Raw genomic sequence first — 20,601 nt, 5'->3', positions numbered from 1 at the left:
TCTTTTTTGCCAAGAAATTTAGGATCTAGATTGCATATGATTGAATTAATGTACATTGAGAAAATGAGAGAATACTAAATCTATTTAAAAAGAAAAAACTCCAGTATTTTAAGATCCTGCAAGAAAACCATATTAGTTAAGGTGATGTTATGCATTTATTGAGAAATAGTAAACTTAGTTTATTATTGACATAGAAAGAATGGAGAGACGTGGCAATAATAAAAAAAGTTTTGTTTCTTAATAAGCAGAGTCAGGATGCGATAGTATGAAGTAATCCTAAATCTGTTTCCTCAAGAAGGTCTGAATTTTTATTCAGAAAGAACAACTCATTCTTAAATCTGTTTAGGACTTCAGCATTCAATATCCTGAAAATGCTAACTCACAAAAAAAACCTGCTGAATATTTATAATAATAATAAGAGTTGGATGGGACCTTGGAGGTCTTCTAGTCCAACCCCCTGCCCAGGCAGGAAACCCTACACCATCTCAGACAAATGGATATCCAACACTTTCTTAAACATTTCCAGAGTTGGAGCATTCACATCTTCTGCAGGCAAGTTGTTCCGCTGATTAATTGTTCTAACTGTCAGGATATTTCTCCTTAGTTCTAAGTTGATTCTCTCCTTGATTAGTTTCCACCCATTGCTTCTTGTTTTATTCTCAGGTGCTTTGGAGAATAGTTTGAAATAGTTCTTTGTGGCAGAAATAGTGGCAAAATAGTTCTTTGTGGCAGCCCCTGAGATATTGGAACACTGCTATCATGTCTCCCCTAGTCCTTTTTTTCATTAAACTAGGCATACCGAGTTCCTGCAACCGTTCTTCATATGTTTTAGCCTCCAGTCCCCTAATCATCTTGGTTGCTCTTCTCTTCACTCTTTCTAAAGTCTCAACATCTTTTTTACATCGTGGTGACCAAAACTGGATGCAATATTCCAAGTTACCATTATAAAGTGGTATTAACACTTCACGTGATCTCGATTCTATTCCTCTGTTGATGCAGCCCAGAACTGTGTTGGCTTTTTTGGCAGCTGCTGCACACTGCTGGCTCATATCTAAATGGTTGTCCACTAGGACTCCAAGATCCCTCTCACAGTTACTACTATTGAGCAAGGTACCACATACTTGTGCATTTTGTTTTTTTGGCCTAAATGCAGAACCTTACTTTTTTCACTGTTGAATTTCATTTTGTTAGATAGCGCCCAATGTTCAAGTCTGTCAAGAGCTTTCTGGATCTTGAGTGGAGTGTTGGCTATTCCTGCCAGCTTGGTGTCATCTGCAAATTTGATGAGTTCCCCATCTATCCCCTCGTCCAAGTCATTGATGAAGATGTTGAAGAGTACTGGGCCTAAAACAGAGCCTTGGGGTACTCCACTGCATACTTGCCTCCATGTGGGTGTAGTTCCGTTGAGGACTACACGTTGAGTGCGGTTGGTCAGCCAGTTACAAATCCATCTGGTGGTGGTGCTGTCTAACCCACATTTTTCTACTTTATCTAGTAGTAGATTATGGTTACTTTATCAAATGCTTTACTGAAGTCCAAGTAAATTATATTGACAGCATTCCTCTGGTCCACTAATTTTGTCACTTTGTCAAAGAATGCAATAAGATTAGTCTGGCATGATCTGTTTCTGACAAACCCATGTTGGCTTTTGGTTATTACTTTGTTTGCTTCTAGGTGTTTGGTGATTCATTGCTTGATTATCTTTTCCAGAATCTTCCCTGCTATTGAGTTTAGGCTAATAGGTCTGTAGTAGTTTCCTGGATCTGTTTTTTTTCCCTTTTTTGAAGATGGGACATCAGCTGTTTTCCAGTCCTCTGGCAGTTCCCCTGTGCTCCAGGATCTTTGAAAGATATAGTTCAGTGGTTCTGAGATCACGTCTGCCAGTTCCTTCAGAACCTTGGGGTGTAATCCATCCGGTCCTGGTGATTTGAACTCGTCTAGGGTAGACAGGTGTTCACTTACCATTTTTCCCCCTATTTTAACTTGTGTTCCTAATCTGTTTTTTTGTGGTGCTGTTTTTGATAGGTTGGATTGGTTTTTTTTCTTTTGTGTAAAGACAGATGCAAAAAATGAGTTAAGCAGATCTGCTTTCTCTCTGTTGCTTGTCACCTTCTTGCCACTTTCCCCCAGCAATGGGCCAATTGTTTCCTTAACTTTTTTCTTGTTTTTAACATGTTGGAAGAAGCTTTTTTTGTTAGTTTTTACTTTTGTCGCTAGCCTTTGTTCATTGTGAGCCTTAGCTTTCCTCACTTCATCTTTACAGGCTCGGGCTATTTGCTGATATTCTGCCTAAGTTATTTGCCCTCTTACCACTTTTTATATTTGTCCTTTTTGTCTTTCAATTTGTCAGATAGTTCTTTATGCATCCATGCTGGTTTCTTTTGAGATCTATTATTTTTCTTCCTCATTGGTATTGTGCTAGACTGGGCTTTTATAATCTCACTTTTCAAAATTTCCCAAGCTTCTTGAGTTGTTTTCCCCTTGAGGATTCTCATCCATGGAATCCTTCTCAAGCTCTCTCTAAGTTTATTGAAATTAGCTCTCTTAAAGTCCAAGACTCTAGTTTGACTTTGTTCTACTACTTGTGTTTGCATAATGTTGAATTCCAATATTGCGTGATAACTTGCCCCCAAGATTCCAATAGCTTCAACACCTTCTATCATTTCATCTCTGTTAGTGAGAATTAAAGTCCAATATGGCTGATCCTCTTGTTCCCTTCTCAACTTTTTGGGAAACAAAGTTGTCTGCTTGGTTTGTTAGGAATCTATTGGATTTTCCACTTGGTGCAGAGTTTGTCTCCCAGTTGATGTCAGGGTAGTTAAAATCTCCCATTACTACTGTGATGTGCTTCCTACATACCTTACTTAGCTGACTAGCAAAAAGTTCGTCTACTTCCTCTGTTTGGTTGGGTGGCCTATAGTATATACCTATGGCAATATCATTTTCCCTCCCTTTAATATTGACCCAAATGCATTCAAGATAATTTTCATCATTGTTGTGCTCTATTTCTGTAGAGATGTAGTTATTTCTTATATATAGTGCAACTCCACCTCCTCTTTTATTTGGTCTATTTCTTTTAAATAATTTATATCCCTCTAGCTGTATGTTCCATTTGTCAGTTTCATCCCACCAAGTTTCCGTAAGGGCAATAACATCATATCTGCCCTCATTTACTTGAATTTCTAAGTATTCTATTTTTAGACTTCTAAGTATTCTATTTTTGGACTGAAGTTGCCTATAAACTAAATAAATGCAGACAGCAAATGGATGCATAGGTTTTGATCTTCTCCTGTAGCTTCTGAGCTTTAAAGTTTCCTTTTCTGGATGTATTTGTGTATGTTCTGGAGTCTTGGTGGGCATACATGCATTCAGAAGACCTAGAGGAGTTCTGAGATGGTATCCTCGACTCAAAATTTGTCACTTAGTCACCAACTTTAGACACTTAGTGTTAATAATAATTGGATTCACTTTCAGTTTCTTAATGGAATAACACTAAACAAAGTATTCTCTTTTCTTCAGGATCATAGCAAAATAACATTTTCTATTGCATCTACAATGGCCCATGAGTTGGGTCATAATCTGGGCATTGACCATGACACAGCTTCCTGTAATTGCAGTGCTAAGGATTGCGTTATGTCTGCAATCCTAGGGTAAGGATTGAGGAACACTTTTAATGCCTTTCCAATTATGTTATTGTTAAATACTTGCAATTAATTGTGAAATTAAATATACTAAGGACTTACAAAAATGAAATAGGCCAGGAGTTAGAAAAGAGTTGTTTGTGTGTCACTTTACCATGTGTAGTTAAAACGTGTCATATTTAGAAAGGTAGAACTGCTCTCAAAAAATGAATAGCCATCATTAAGTAGCTTCCTCCAAATCACAAGAGTATAAAGAAAGAGCAGAGGAAGCATAGCCCAAGAAACCAAATATGAATATCTGTGATGGATAAAAAAGGAAAGTAGGTTAGACATTAAAGACTTTCCTAAAATGGGAAGTAGAATGGGGGAATTCTGAACCATGGAACAGCAGGAAGAAAAAGATAATAGTGAAAACAGTGACTTATGACCAGTGGTGAAATCCATTTTTTTTTTACTATGGGTTATGTGGGCGTGGCTTGATGGGCCTGGTGTGGCTTGGTGGGTGTGGCTTGTTGGGCATGGCAGGGGAGGATACTGCAAAATCCCCATTCCTACCACACTATGGGGCCAGGCAGAGGTGGTATTTGCAGGTTTTCCAAACTACTCAAACTTTCCGCTACCAGTTCTCCGAACTGCTCAATCTTTCCTGCTGGATTTCACCCCTGCTTATGACTGGTCCTCACGGTACAGCCATCGCAGCCTCCCTTCAGTTACAGAATCAAAATTTGGGCAGCTGGCAACACCAGCATGTATTTATGATGGTTGCAGCATCCTACATTATGTAATCATCATTTGTGACTTTGCCAGCTGTCTTCCCATATGCAAAGTCCATGGACTGTGTGATTCACTTAACAGAGGGGCAAAACTGGTTGTAAAACTAAGCATGATTCATTTAACAACTGGCTTGCTTGGCAATGGAAATTCTGTGGAAACAAGTCAAGGACTACCAATATTTTGTTGTGGGTGCATGTCTAGGCTTTACTTCATCAAGAGGGGAAAAGGAAACAAAACAAATCGAAGGAATCTTCTCAGAGATGGTCTTGTGCAAAACTCCCCATAACTTTTGTGTAAGAGTTTTGTGTAGCCTCAATGAGCATGCCACCTATTGATCAATTTCTGGTTTCTTCTGCTAAGGACTCATTGCCTCATATTTCATGCAATGGCTATGAAGTCAGGGAGTATGGAGAAGGCTATGTAGTCTTTCCTGCCCTTACTGAAGGATTTCTGGGCATCATGATTACTTTTTAATACTTCTAGATACTTCACGGTGTTTTGTACAGAAGACCTTGCTTGGAAAACAATTTTGCTCAATGAACGTCACCAAATGGTGGTGCAACTTTGACCTTGAAAGAAGTCCATCTTGTCTATTTAATGGCCACCAGCAGATTGTCTTCGTGTTCTTATATTCAAGAACTAACTTGAAGGCCAATTTTTGTACTTCTAAAGATTCGTATTAACATTAGGAAGCTGCTTGGGTGGGCTTATGATACCATGTTTGCATCCATTTAAATATGCAGTTTTAGTGGTCAGTGGGACGTTGCTAATATTATGACCTTTTCAACAAAAGAAATGAACAATGAATACTTTAAGGCAAATAGAGAGTTAGTATACTTAGCTTTCTATTTGCCACAAAGTATTCATTGTTATAAAAACTACTATCCCGCCAAAAGAAGAAAAGAAAAACAAATTTCCACTTTTTCCCTTCAATTATATAATTGTCCTTCCACAGAGAGGCTGACTAAAAATGAAAATGAAAAGCAGTCCACTCAAAAACAGGAAGAAGCTCAACTAATATCTCATTGCATATTTATTTTGTTAAAAAAGAAAGGAAAGTTGGTGGAATTAGAACTGAGGGAGCATAATCTGGGAGTAAAATCAAGGGGTACAAAGAGTCCTCTTAGCTATTTGGTTAGCTTTAGGGGAGGAAATCACTGTATTTCTTCATTAGCCATATCTTTTCCATTGTATATGTTTTTACAATAAATTCTGCTCCTAGTCCAAATATGGATGATGTCATGGTCTTATTTTTTTTCATCTCTACAGTTTTGAACCTCCCTACAAGTTCAGCAATTGTAGCCGTGAGAAACATAAGAGTTATCTTATTAATAAGAGTCCACAATGCATTATGAACAAACCCTTGAACACAGATATTATTGCACCTGCATTTTGTGGAAATAACTTTGTGGAGGTGGGAGAAGAATGTGACTGTGGTTTTCCTGAGGTAAGTTTTTTTTTTTTAAATCAGCAAGAATGATTTGAATTTTTTTCTCAAAAATGGGAATCCTTGAAAAATCATCTGGTTTTCTAAGTGTTTTGATCAATCCAAGAGGTTGGGGGTTTTTTAAGTCAAGTTTTTTATTTGTATATAAGTATTTTGAATACAATGTATTGTCCAGGCATTTCATTTTACAGGAAAAAAAAACAGATATACTGACAGTGATAATGATAATAGACATAACAATTATAATCATATTTATAATTATATAATCTTATTTATGATCATATTAATTATACTAGCATATTTATAGTTATAAACAACATTCATATTTTAATTACATAGAGCAATAATCCTTCTTCATCTAATTTCTACTACTTATCTCTAACCATTGATAAAACCTATTCCACATTGAATACTACTCTGTATCTCCTTTATCTTTTATTTTCAATATCAATCTATCTGTCTCTGCACAATCCGATATTTTCCTAATTATATTTTCATTTGATGGTGTGTTCTCATTTTTCCAATATTGTGCAAATACAATTCTCGCTGCAATCAATACATGTAATATTACCATATTTTTCAGTGTATAAGATGCACCTTTTTGCTCCCAAAAAGAGGGTGAAAATCTGGGTGCTTCTTATACACCAAATGTAGTCCCACCCACCCGCCGCCCCCCACCCTTCAGAGGCTGTTGGCCTAAAATCCCCGCTGCTGCATTTTCCTGAGGACATGCGGCTGTGCAAATTGCATCAGGGAGGAAAACACAATGCATGGAGCCAACGCTCTTTTTCCTCCCCAATTGCCCAAAGCAATTCACAAAGCTGCGCACCCTCCTCCTCCTTTTCTGCAGTCGGCTTCTGTTCCTGGCCCGGGAGGCGGATCTGGCTAGGAGGAAAGAGAAAGAGAAACTGCAGAAAAGGAGGAGGAGGCGAATAGATTTGAGAATTTCTTTGGGCAATCGGGGAGGAAAATGCCAGAAAACACCATGCACGGAGGCAATGCTTTGGCCAATCGGGGAGGAAAAAGAGCGTTGCCTCCATGCATCGTGTTTTCCTCCCCGATGCAATTCGCACAGCCACATATCCTCAGGAAAAGGGTCTTGCATCTTCAAGGAACTGGTGGCTTGCTGGCTGTTGCGCAGGAGGTGTAAGGCAAGGTACTGCTACCTGAAAACTGTTCCCGCAACTGTGCTGCCTGGAACCGCCCGAAAACGTGATGCTCTTTCTTTGCCTCTGCGCACCACATTTTTCAACTGGGGAGGCAATGGAGATCTCCAGGCAGCAGAGATCACAGCAACAGTGTTTCTGGGTGGCAGAGCCTTGCCTTTTGCCCCCTGCACAATGCCTGCTTCGCCAAGCAAGTCCCGACCTCCGTGCTTCCCCAGGCCACTCCTGTTATCAAAATCCAAATGAAAGTGAGGATGCCTCTGATCCTGATGCTGGTAGGCAGAGGCAGAATTCTTTTTTTCTTGTCCCCCCCACCCAAAAAAAAATTAAGGTGCCTCTTATACTCTGGTGCAACTTATATACCAAAAAATATGGTAAATATATAGTCAATTTATCATAACTTTCTCGCTAACAAAAATATTTCTGGCTTTAAATCTATATGCTGCTTAATCATCTTTTTCAGCCATGTGTGTATTTTTGTCCATATTTTCTTGCTTTCATACATGCCCACCAAGTATGTTAATAGGTATCTGGAGTCTGATTGCATTCCCAACATTTGACGGACATGTTGTTAAACATTTTTGCTAATCTTGCCGGTGGCAAATGCCACCTGTAAGTCATTTTATAAAGATTTTCCTTATATGCAGGAGTCAATGTCAGTCTGTAATTTCTATCCCAAAGTTTTTGCCATTTATCTAGTTCTATAGTAGAGCAAAAGTTTTTTGCCCATGCTATCATTGTTTCTTTTACTGGTTTTGGAATGGCACAGGTTGTGCCCTTTATGTAGGCATGTATCCAGTGGTTTCTTGTATTTGGGGAACCAGTTGTAGAGGAATAAAGAACTGGTATCTCACTACTATTTGGGGAAGACAGCGTATTTCAAAAAATGGGTGATTTACGTCTCCAAGGAAATCCTTCCCTACTGAAAACCCCTATTTTATTGACATGACCACATTATCTGTCCCACTATTTTCTTGAGCTGCTTCCTCCTAGAATTTATAATCTATTCTCTGATCCTTAATAACATTTTTATAAGAACAGTAATTTAATAAAGTGTTCTCTTTATATTGTTAGATACACATGCAATGGTTGGTAATAATGGGCTTCTCCAAAAGGAGGAAAAGTCTATTAAATGGTCATAAAAGAAGTAGATTAGCCTGCAGAAGCCATGGGGCATGGCAAACTTCTCAAGAGAACAAGCTCCCACCCATTTGCTTGGGTCATAAAGATGAGGGCATAGAAATATACTTAGAGTATTGAAAGATTCCGTACTGTAACCTTACAGTAAAGGTAGTGCTAATATTCATGGTGGGTGATTCTTCTCTGAACTACCTCAAAGGCTGGCATGAAGAGTAGAAAATCCCGCGTGAATAAGAAAGGAATGGGGGCTTTAGTTTATGTGGGCTTCACAATTTGTTTTATTCTTTTCAATTAGGAAATATAAAATAACCTGTTTCATGTAGATATGCCATCATCCATTTGCAATAACAAAGCATTTGTGCATTTGTTAGCGTGAACTCATAAGAGGAAACTGTCAGGGTTCCGATGGATGTCCTAATTAATTAATGAGTCTCAAGCCAAGCTTCAGAAGAAATCCAGTTATTTATTAGGAGTTTCATGTTGGCACAATCCCAAGTGAAGCCAGCTCTGACCCTACATAATTTATGTCCCAATTATGACCCTATTTCCCCCCTCCCACCAGGGTGTGTCATCAATCATATTCTCCAATGGAGCAATTTCGCAGGTTGTAGAGGTCACTCCCCTCCAGCTGCTATGGGTAACCCTAGGATATAGCCTTGAGAGAGATAAGCATGGAATGTGCATCTGTCTTTGACTGCCATGCTGTTTTGCCAGTTTCCCACCCTCCCTGGCCAATGGCAACTCGAAAGCAGGCCAGGGATGCTCTGCAAGTTGACAGGAACACATCACAGAAATATCTTTTTCCTTGGCAGGCCGAGAAGTCTATGAAGTCTAACTCGGGAAGCATCCCTGACCTGCTGTTGAGTTGCCATAGACAAGGGGGATGCACCAAGGAGCTGGTATCTCAGTCAAAACAAAGCACATTCCAACTCATACACTGAGGTCATCTCCACAGAAACCTCCAGTAGCCGGAGGGAGTGATGCTTATCACCTGTGAAATTGCTCTGTTGGGGAATGTGACTGATGACACATATTAGGGGGAGGGGGAAACAGGGTCAGAGGCAAAGTGTGAATTAACTGGGTTAACCTGGTCTGTGCCAACATGAAGCTCCTAATAAATAAATATCTGGATTTCTTCTGAAGCTTGGCTGGAGACTCATTAATATTTTTTTTTATTCAAAAAGTTTTACAAAAATTTTCCCCCCCTTTCCCCCCCTCCTCTCCCCTCCCTTCACAACCCCCCTCCCCCCCCCCCCGACTTCCCGGAACGGGCACAAGGTATAGTTAAAAATAAAACAAGCATATGCTAAAAAATTTTCATCCCAACTTAATTATACCCCTACAATCATCAATTCCTAACTTCCCCCAAAAACAATCAAGAATAATACATCATAATCATTCAAAAACAGTCTGATAACTCTTAGTCTGATATCTACGTTGAATATAGTCAATCCATTTTTTCCATTCCTTTAAGTATCTTTCTTGCGTATTGTCTTTCAAAAAGGCTGATATCTTCGCCATCTCAGCCAAATTGGCAACCTTCAATATCCATTCTTCTATTGTAGGTACTTCTTTTTTCTTCCAGTATTGTCCTATTAGTAATCTTGCTGCTGTTATTAGATTTAAAATCAATTTAGTCTCAATTACTGTACAATCCGTAATAATTCCCAACAAGAAAAATTGCGGCAGGAACTTTATCTTCTTTTTCAAAACATTTTGTAAAATCCACCAAATTTTTATCCAAAAGGCCTTTATGTCCTTACAAGTCCACCAAATGTGAAAATATGTAGCGTCATCACAATTACATCTCCAACATTTTGCTTGCATATCTGGATACATACACGATAATTTTTTAGGATCTAGATGCCATCTATAAAACATTTTATAAAATTTTCCTCAGATTCTGTGCCTCGTGAATTTAACATTTCTAACCCAAATTTTTCCCAAGTTTCCAATAATATTGGCTCCTGAAAATTTTGTGCCCACTTTATCATACAGTCCTTTACCAAGTCCCTTTCAGAATCTATTTCAAGTAACACATTATACAATCTCTTTATATGCTCCTGAGACTGATTTCTAATTTGCTTTACCAAATTTCCCTCGTTCTGCTCTATACCAATTTTTTGATCTCCCTTCCATCTAGCATGTAATTGCTCATATTGAAACCAAGTATAATTTTTCCCTTCCTCTCTTAATACTTGCAGAGATTTTAACTGCAAATTACCTCCTTCAGCATACAAAAGTTCTTTATAAGTAATCATTTCCTGTTTTTGTTCTATATTTATATTCTCTATTGCATGTCTAGGGCTCGCCCATATAGGAATCTTATAATTTAGTTTATAAGAGTATTTTTCCAAACACGCAGAAGAGCATTCTTAGCACATGATTTTTAAAGGCCTTATCCACTTTTTGTCATAAATTAAATATGCATGCCATCCATATAGCAAATCATAACCTTCTATATTCAAAATTCTGTCCTCTGTTAAATTAAACCAATCACTTATTGCAGAGAGCAGCTGCTTCATAGTATAATTTAAAATTGGGCATTTTAAACCTCCCTTTCCGAGAATCTTGAATTATTTTCATTTTAACCCTAGCTTTTTACCTTCCCATATAAATTTATTAATTCCTTCTGCCATTCCTCAAGATTCTTATCTTTCTTAATTATTGGTATCATCTGAAAGAGGAATAAAAATCTAGGTAAAACATTCATTTTAATAGCAGCAATTCTCCCAGCAAAGATAATTGCAATTTTTCCAAACAATCAACTCCTTCTGAACTTTTGCCATAAAACCTCATAGTTATTCTTATACAATTTCACATTTGATGTAATATAAACCCTAAGTACTTAACCTTCTTTACAATTTCAAATCCTGTTATTTCCTCTAGTTTTTCTTTCTGTTGTCTGGCCATATTTTTATTATCACTTTTGTCTTTTCTGATTTACCTTAAACCCTGAAACCTTCCCATATTGATCAATTATTTCCAACAAAGATTTACTAGAATTTATAGGGTTTGTTAAAGTAATCACCAAATCATCTGCAAAAGCTCTTAGCTTATATTCATATTGTCTAACTCTAATTCCCTCTATCTCCTTTACTTCGTATTTTATCCAATAATGGTTCTAGAGTTAAAATAAACAATAATGGTGATAAAGGACATCCCTGTCTTGTTCCTTTCGCAATCTTAAAAGGTTCTGTTAAGCTACCATTGATTATAATCTGTGCTGTTTGCTCTCCATAAATTGCCCTAATTATTCTTAAAAAACCATCTCCAAATTGCATCTTTTCTATTAATTTAAATAAAAAATCCCAATGCAATCGATCAAAAGCTTTCTCTGCATCGAGAAAAATAAATGCTGCTGGAATAAAATTTTTCTTTTCTAAGTACTCCAGTAAATTAACAATCTGCCTAACATTATTCCTCATCTGTCTCCCTTTTATAAATCCAGATTGATCATTATGAATTCTTCGCTGCAGAATCAACATTAATCTATTAGCTATTATTTTAACAAAATCTTATAATCATTATTTAAAAGTGAGATTGGCCTATAATTCCCAGGTTTAGAACAATCCTGTTCCTCTTTGGTATCAATGAAATAAAAGAGGTTCTCCATGAGGGGAATTCTCCTAGTTGTATCTGATTAAATAATTCCTTAAGTGGACCTAACATCTCATCCTGTAAATTCCTATAATAACTAACTGTGAGCCCATCCGTACCAGGAGTTTTCCCATTTTAATTGTTTAATTACCAAAATAATTTCTTCAGAGGTTATAGGCCGATTCAGTTCATCCGTTTGTTCTAAAGTTAAATTTTTAACCTTATATTCCTTCAAATAATTATCAATATCCCTGTTCAATATATTATCTTTAAGATATAAATTTGTATAATATTCTAAAAAAGCTTCTTTAATTTTATCCTGCTGATATCTCTCTTGCCTTTATATTCTATTTTTCTATAGTACGTTGTTTTTGTCTTTTCCTTAAGGTGTATGCTAACCATCTACCAGGTCTATTTGCATTACAAAAAGTATTATGTTTGGCATATTGTATATTTGTTGCCACCTGATCAGCCATTATCATATTAAATTGATTCTGTAATAACTTTATTGCATCTTTAAGTTTTTGATCATGTAGGTTATGTATTAATAATTGTTGTTTCTTATAAATTTCCTCTTCTAGATACCTACGCTGTCTTTGTTGCTTATTTCTCTGTCTATTATTAATATATATTAGTACACCTCTCATAAAAGCTTTACTGGCGTCCCAAACCATTTCTATCGATGTTTCGTTATTCAAATTATAGTCAAATCAATGTAAATCAATGTAAAAAGCAGATGGAGACTCATTAATTAATTAGGGCATCTGTCAGAACCCTCACATATGACATCATTTGATATGTTTTGGTTTTCAGAATTGTCAAAGTCCCTGCTGTAACGCTACAACTTGTAAACTGCGAGATGGACTACAGTGTGAATCTGGAGAGTGTTGTGAGCAATGCAAAGTAAGACTTGTTTATTTTTAATACCAAGAGAGATTGTACCTGCTCCATACTAGCCATATAAAAATGTAATATTTCTTGGCTGTTTACTTTGATCAAACCATTTTAACCTATTCTTATCCCCTCTATTAGTTTACTTGACCCGTTTGAAATTATCCATAGGAAGGATAATTTAACAAAATTTCAGTCTTGTCTCAATCTAAAATGCATTTTTTTGGCATGTTAAATCACATCTGTGAAAATAATAAATTTGTTCTTTGACTGAGTTTGCATGGAATCCCAGTTTAAATAAGGGTGGGCAATGTTTGCGATTGATGCCCTAACTCAGCTTCCTGACTTTCTGGAAGATTCTAAGACAGGGGTTGCAAACTGGAGGTCCACAGGACAGATGCGTCACATGCAGCCCACACACACCGCAGCTCCGCAAATGGGAAAAACATTGTGAAACGTCACATGATGGCAATGTGATGCAGTGAGTTTGATACCCTAAGAGGTCTCTGGTAATGCTGTGATATTTTTCTCTCTGAGACGTTTAGGATGGAAATCGATGCAGGATACTCCTGGAAGTAAAATGACACTTTTCCCCACCTTAAGTTCTCTACCTGCTGTCTAAAGCCCTAAATTCAGCTATTTTGGTGGCACATTCTGGAGGTGCTGCAGGACCATGAAGGGAGAGGTGCAGGTTCCTCATTCCTTCTTTATGGGATCCCAGTTGACTCAGCAATGAACTTTTTGAGCAGTGGCCCAAAATATTTTTTTATTTCCGTATTTTCATCACAAGCCTAGATTCACAGCAAGAGATGGCAGCCACTTTTTTTTTCAGCACATGTCCGAAAAGTCTATGAATGCTTCTTTCCATGTAAAGAAATAAAAATATATCATGAGAAGTTCAGCAATTAACATTTGGCTGCTTTTTCATGGCAGCCCAATTGATTTTCACTTTATGGTCAGCCAACAGGTAGAACTTGCGTTTCAGGAATTGAGCTTTTCATGATGATCATTTTCTCATAACAAAAAAGACAGAGTAGGACTTCTAGACACTACGCAGAATTGCAACAGAGCAGGGATGCCTTGCTTTGAAATCAAGACAGATGAAGAGGAGGTTTTGAAATGTGTTATGAATCATGGTTTGGCTCTTTGATCTCTAAAGAGTCATAGCTGGAAGTATTTTTCATTCTCACCCACAGTTTAAAGGAGCAGAAGCAGAATGCAGGGCATCAAAGCATGACTGTGACCTGGCTGAACTCTGCACTGGCCAATCTGCTGAGTGTCCCACAGATCTCTTCCAGACGAATGGACATCCATGCGAAAAAAACCAAGGTTACTGCTACAATGGGACATGTCCCACCTTGACAAAGCAATGTGTTGCTTTCGCAGGGCAAGGTAAGTCAACCTTAGGATTTGAGAATCCTATTAGATTCTCTTAGAATCTTCTTAGACAGAAGAAGACTAAGACAGTAATTGCAATAATGAAAGATTTTCTCCTTTGTATCCATAGTAAATCATCATTACATTTTGGTTCTATAGCAGAATAAGAAGAAGTTGGGATGGGTGGGTCTTTTAGTCCAACTCCCTGCTCAGGTAGGAAACCTTATACTATTTCCCATCTCTTCTTAAAAGATCTCCAGTGTTTGAGCTCCTACAACTTCTGAGGGTTTTGTACAGATGGAATAATTTTTCAAGATGCGGTTCTATCTCTGGAGGCTTTAGAGTCAAGTTCTCCAAATCTTTTGGTTTAAAGCTCTAGTTATTCCTAGAGAATATGGCCAATGGTCCAAGATGATGGCAGTTATAGTCAGGAAATCTGGAAAGACTGACTTTGGGGAAAGGAAGATTTTGTAGGTTGTGGATACATTCCCAAATTGGACAAAGATCTGAGCTGATCTCAATGAGAGATAATGTAAATTTATTGTGGGACTGTGTGCTAAGCATATTCAAACCCCAGCATTGAAATTCTCTTCACATTTGACACAATAATTGAAGAAACAGATGTTGGGGATGTGATTCTTGTCACTGATCAGTCCTAACTTTCAGACTATTCACAAACTTTTCACCATGATTTTATGCTGAAAAAGGAAACTGAAAATATTGTAAGTTCCCCTTTTCATCTAAGGTAGATAGTGTTCAGTAAACAGGGAGATTTATCTTGGCCATAGATCAGTGGTGCAGTGAGGCTTTGTTCTTTCAGGAAATTACTCCTTATTTCTAAATTGGTTTGTCCTTGGTTAGTTTTCATTCACTGGTCTTCCACCTTCAGGTGTTTGGAAAACAGCTTGACTCCCTCAACTTTGTGACAGTCCCTCAAATATTGGAACACTACTATCATGTTACCTCTAGTCCTTCTTTTCATTAAACTAGACATATCCAATTTGTGCCACTGTTCTTCATATGTTTTAGCCTCCAATCTCCTAATCATATTTGCTGCTTTCCTCTGCAGTCTTTCTAGAATCTCTTTTATATATTGCATAATCAATCCATCCATTGGATTTATGGACGATTTGATTTAGAAAATAAATGGACGCTGGATTATTTCCATTGTTTTGAAAATAGAAATCTCAGTTCAAACAAAGAAATCTTTATTTTGGTCAGTTAAATAGCATAAAATGATGTAACATTCCAAAGAATGATAATAGCTCAATCTTTTGCAAATAATCCAGCTATATTCAAAAAGGCTTATGCCCAGGAATTGATAGGCCTCAAACCAAGAATGACACATGATGATTCTTACAAGCTGAGCTCTTTCTTCTTTCACTCTTGTAGACAAAATCTTGCTGGATTAAGGACTCTACTGTCTGCATCCACAATACACTCTGTAAACTATTAGGGAGGAGCTGTCTTCACCCTCTTTTTCTCACACGTAATATCTGGAGGGAATTGCCTCTTATTTCTCTGGACTGCACCCCCTCCCACCCAGGGATCCCCCTCCTCACTACATTCCAGCACAGACATTTTGTACAATAGTGTTAAAGTTGGAAAATGGAGAATGAGCACACAGAGGAATGAAGCTGAATTCAGTGTATGAGATAGTGAATGCTTCATGCATAATGAGGATGAATAATGGGATGTAAAATAAAATGGGTTATAAGTAACTGAATATTAACTAAATTGTTTGGAATTCCTCTGAGATTTCTTGAACCATTCTTTATGCTGCTGGCATGTTACACCCTTAGATATTTGTCTCGATTCTTCACTCCCTCTTACAGATAAAAAAGCCGCTCCAGATATATGTTTTAATCAAAACCAGAAAGGGAATTCTTTTGCCTACTGCAGACAGGAAAATGGTGTAAACATTCCATGTCAACCACAGTAAGCAATCTAAATTATTTTCTTCTATGATGATGATATAATATGAGGATAATAAGAAATATTTTAGGGTCCACCTCTATGGGAATATGATTCTGTCATCTGTCTAAAACAATAGAAATATGAGTCAATTTCTGTATGGCTAATTTCCCTTTGTTTTCCATCTTGGGAAACTGCCTTTTAAAAGATTGTGTCAAAGGAAAGATAGTTCTTGACTTACAACCATTCGTTTAATGACTTCCAAGAAGTAACTTACAACTGGCCCTTGCACTTGCAACTGTTGCAGCATTCCTATAGTCATGTGACCAAAATTTGGGTGCTTGGCAATTGTAGTGATTCACTTAATAACCATGGCAAAAGGATCATAAAATTGGGTGCATTTGTGGTCATAAATCAAGGATTATGCTATAATTAGCCTCCTCTTTGGGCTGACATCACTCAGCTTGTTTACCTTGCATATTATTGAATAAACCTTGGTTGGTGAGTTTATGAATCGCATTTAGGCATAAATCACAATTTAGAAATCACAATGGCTAAATTTGCACCACAAACTAAACTTTTAGTGATGTGTATAAATCTGGACTCTGCTTTTAGCTCTTACACAAGCACACAGACCCCGTGCCATTGTTTCTTGTTAAAACAAGGGAACCTCTTATTTTATACGTCCTGTTTACTCTCATATTTTTTATTAGACTGAAATGGAATAATAGCTATTTTTCAGGGCAATTTCCCTCTCCAATGTTTAGTGCAGTTGCCCCAATCTTTGGATTTCAACTCCCATCATCCACTGATCAGAGATTATGAGAATTTTAGGCTAGAGATCTGGAAAATTTCTAAAGTCTCCTAAATCTGCTTTAAATAAGAGCATTACTTCCTCTTAAGATAAGAATCGTGAGTCAATCAACTCCACCCTTAAAAACAGGGAAATCAGAATGAGCCACTTGGAGATATAGGAACGGTGTTTTCTATTTTATTCCAAACCTTGAAACACCTTGTGAGATTTTTCAGTTATGTGTTAGGGGCAACTAGTTCCTACTGAGGCTGAGCAAACTTCTGCTTCTCCATTTCTAATTAATCAAAAACACATAAAGGTTGGCCCAAGATCAAGATTGTTAGCACAGTCACTCATGCCCTGGTCCCAGCTGGACTACTACACAGGGCTTCCCTTGAACAGCATTTGTAATTAATTTGTAAGGAGCATAATTTGTATTTAATTTGTAAGGGGCGTGCATAAGTGCACCTGCATGCCTACCGTCCCTGTCCTAATATTCCTTTTTACTTACTCATTTCATGTTTCCAAATTATGTTTATACTTTTACCTGTTATCTTATATATGATTGACAAAATAAATAAATAAATAAATTTGGAAGCTACAATTGGTACTGAAGGCAATGACGCAGACAGTCCTGGAGGCCCCTTGGCAGATGGCAGATATGACACCATTGTTTCACAATAGAATAGAATAGAATAGAATAGAATAGAATAGAATAGAATAGAATAGAATAGAATAGAATAGAATAGAATAGAATAGAATAGAATTTTTTGTTGGCCAAGTGTGATTGGACACACAAGGAATTTGTCTTGGTGCATATGCTCTCTGTGTACATAAAAGAAAAGATACGTTCATCAAGGTACAACATTTACAACACAACAGGTTGCCAGTTTGCTTCTGGGCCCAATTCAAGCAGTTGGTCATTACCTTTAAAGCCCTTTACGACATGGGCCCAAGGTATCAGTGGAACTGCCTTATCTTGTTGGGACTGACCTGCCCCAGTCCTTCAGTGGAAAGGGCCTGCTTCAGATTTTGGCTGAGAGGATCTGAAGCAGGAGAAAAGCTTTTTCTGCTTGGTAATATTTTCTTATGAGAGGTGAGATCTGCCCCGAGAATTCTGGCCTCCCGGAACAGCCTATAAACTTGGCTCTGCCCCTTGACCTGGGTCCCCAACATGGGCCTGCTATGGTGTGGGTGGCAGACCGGGAAGAGACGATTCCCCCCCCCACAGGCTGCCCATCATCTTGGTCTCTAATTTTTCACTTTTATTCTAATTATAATTGTTTATAGCAATTTCTAACCTTTTATTATATTGTAAGTCACCTCTCATTATTCCATTCTTTTTAATTAGAACGAATTCTAATTGTTTCCTTTTCAGGGATGTAAAGTGTGGCAGGTTATTCTGCACAACAGGTTCAGCTGGAAAAAAGATTGAATGCAAATACAACAATTCACCAAAGGGAATGGTTAATCCTGGAATAAAATGTGGAGATGGAAAGGTTAGTAAAAAATTACCTCTAATCTGTATGCTCTGATTCCAAAGGTTGATCACTAAAAATGTCACAATGGATCTTGCTGAAAACTGGTTTAGATTTTCCACACTACAGTGAATCTACATAGAAAAAAAGTATCCATCTAGCCTTCTTTTGGTTTTCTTATTTTGTTCTTCCTTCAAACAACAACCACAACAAATGAGGTGAATGTCAGGGCTGTTTCTTTCTTCTAAAAACAAAATGCCTGGCCTTCTCAGAGCCTTGTGCTTCTCCCTTGCAAACATTTCTCAAGAGAAAGAGACCCTTTCTTTTAACTTTTTGGTCTCTTTATTGTGAAGGTTTTAGAGAGAAATGAGAAAATCAAGGCAGAACTGGTTGTGACCCAAAGGTCTACAGTTCAATGAAGCCACTTAGAAATGCTGAATCAGTGCTGAAGCTTATATGATAGGATCAGGACTGACTTCCCCCTTTCTTTTTATACAATGTAGAACCTGAAAGAAGTTTGGGTTAGTTCTAAGGAATGACAGAGCTTAGTTGTGAGGAAGGTGCTGTTTTACTCTATTGATAATCTCTTACTTTGACTTTCAGGTCTGCAGCAATGGGGAGTGTGTTGATGTGGAAACAGCCTACTGATCAACCACTGGCTTCTCTCAAGTCTGATTTTGGAGATCCTCCTTCCGGAAGGCTTCCCTCAAGTCCAAAGAGACCCATCTGTCTTTATCCTACTAGTAAATCACTCTTAGCTTCCAGATGGCATTTAAAATTTGCAATATTTCTTCTCCATATTTCTTCTTATTATCTTTGGATATAATCAAACCTTTTCCTTGCCACAAAGCTCCATGGTCATGTACAACACCAAAGGCTTATTTGCTGAGAATGAAAAAAAATGGCAATTTTACCGTTTGCCAATTGCAATGCATATTTAATGCAACAAGTTCTGCCTTTTGAGCTGGCATAATCAAAGGCAATGGTTCCTCTCCCAAAATTTTACGCTGGCTTTCCAAGATGTAGCTGCTTCCATCAATAAACTATTCTCATTCTGCATTTTGCAAAGGCTCATCTTTCAAATCTGGTTTGCTGAAGTAAATCACATCAAGAACTTGCATGCAATCATGAAGTAAACCATCCAAGTGAATTATCCACTGATATTAAAGAAGTTGGATTTAGCTTATTCACATTCTGTCTCATTCTATCTCAGAAAGCACCACTAAATATAAATCTGTCACATATTACAAAACATGTGTTTTTCAAAAGCCAACTAGACTTTCTTGATTTTTCCTTGAAAATGTTTCACTTCTCATCCAAGAGCTTCTTCAGTTCTTCAAGTCCAGTTGCCTTTTGAAAAGCACCTTTGAGACCACTGTGAGGTGGATGATTGTGTCGTGTCCCACTCCTCTGCTGACGGCCGGGTCAGGGAAATCCGAATCAGGTGTGCCTCTGCAGCTCTGCCAAAGTCCTAGCAAAGTCCTCAGGGCAGGCAGGAGACCAGAAAGTGACTTCAGCAAGATATGTTTAGACTTTGCCTGACTCAGAGAATGCCAGAAAGCAGATCCTTTATATAGGCCATGGGGTGTGGCTCCATGACTCAGCACTTATCCAGGCCTGCCCCTCCCTTCCTTCTGTTGCCTCCGCCTATCAAGTCTTCTGACGCGAGGGTCACTCCAATCGGCAGCTGTTGTTAATTGACCTTCCTCAGGCTCACATGCTGTGGAGGAGGGGGAGGGGTCTAGTTGCTCCGTTTGCCTGGGCATGGAGCCAGAGCTGGGGGCTGGAGATACTTGCTCTTCTTCAGCCTGCCTGGGCATGGAGCCAGGGCTGGGGCCGGGAGATGCCCCCTCCTCAGCCTGACTGGGCATGGAGCCAGGGCTGGGGCCAGGAGGACATTCTTCAGCGTTCGGAAGCAGATAGGCAGACCCGGCTGCGGTGAGAGCGGGCAAGACACAACAGATTGAGAATCCCCATGCACACTGCAACACAGAGTAAGCCAGAGCCAAGGGCTTCACCAAAAATGGTTGGGCTATTTTCAGATCCTTAGGGTAAGACAGTCCAATATAGCTGAGCTCCTGTACGTGTTCATTGTCAGACCATAAAAAGCAGACAAGCTCTGGCTATCTGCTTGAAGGGGAATAGAGGAGAAGGCATCCTTTAAGTCCAATACAGTTAATCATGCAAAACAAAGGTGAAATCACAGTAGGTTTTGATACTTTAGGGTGAATTGTCACTGTAAATGAACAGATAATTCTTAAGTCCAGTACAAAATGGTCAGACAGTCTGGCACCAAAACCCATCAATAAGTAAAGTTCATTTTTCTAATAATCTAGTGCTGTGGGAATCATATTTCCAGGAAAGCAAAGCCTTAAAAAAG

At 38.1% G+C, this 20,601-nt stretch overlaps 1 protein-coding gene across 1 annotated transcript in view; it reads left to right on the top strand.

Annotated features, from left to right (window-relative positions):
• Positions 1-19,280, top strand: part of LOC131203611 (zinc metalloproteinase-disintegrin-like 2d) — a 34,163-nt gene extending 14,883 nt beyond the window's left edge. The window contains exons 8-14 of the mRNA XM_058193991.1: positions 3,520-3,650; positions 5,685-5,862; positions 12,582-12,671; positions 13,856-14,051; positions 15,872-15,974; positions 18,122-18,242; positions 18,825-19,280. Coding sequence (XP_058049974.1) covers positions 3,520-3,650; positions 5,685-5,862; positions 12,582-12,671; positions 13,856-14,051; positions 15,872-15,974; positions 18,122-18,242; positions 18,825-18,869 — 864 coding nt within the window. The 3' untranslated portion in view covers positions 18,870-19,280. The remainder of the gene's footprint in view (positions 1-3,519; positions 3,651-5,684; positions 5,863-12,581; positions 12,672-13,855; positions 14,052-15,871; positions 15,975-18,121; positions 18,243-18,824) is intronic.
• The last annotated feature ends 1,321 nt before the right edge of the window (positions 19,281-20,601 follow it).

This window comes from Ahaetulla prasina, chromosome 9, assembly GCF_028640845.1.
Source record: "Ahaetulla prasina isolate Xishuangbanna chromosome 9, ASM2864084v1, whole genome shotgun sequence".
Taxonomy (NCBI): Eukaryota; Metazoa; Chordata; class Lepidosauria; order Squamata; family Colubridae; genus Ahaetulla; species Ahaetulla prasina.
The sequence above is the reverse complement of the archived record's forward strand: the minus strand, read 5'-3'. Positions and strand labels throughout refer to the sequence as shown.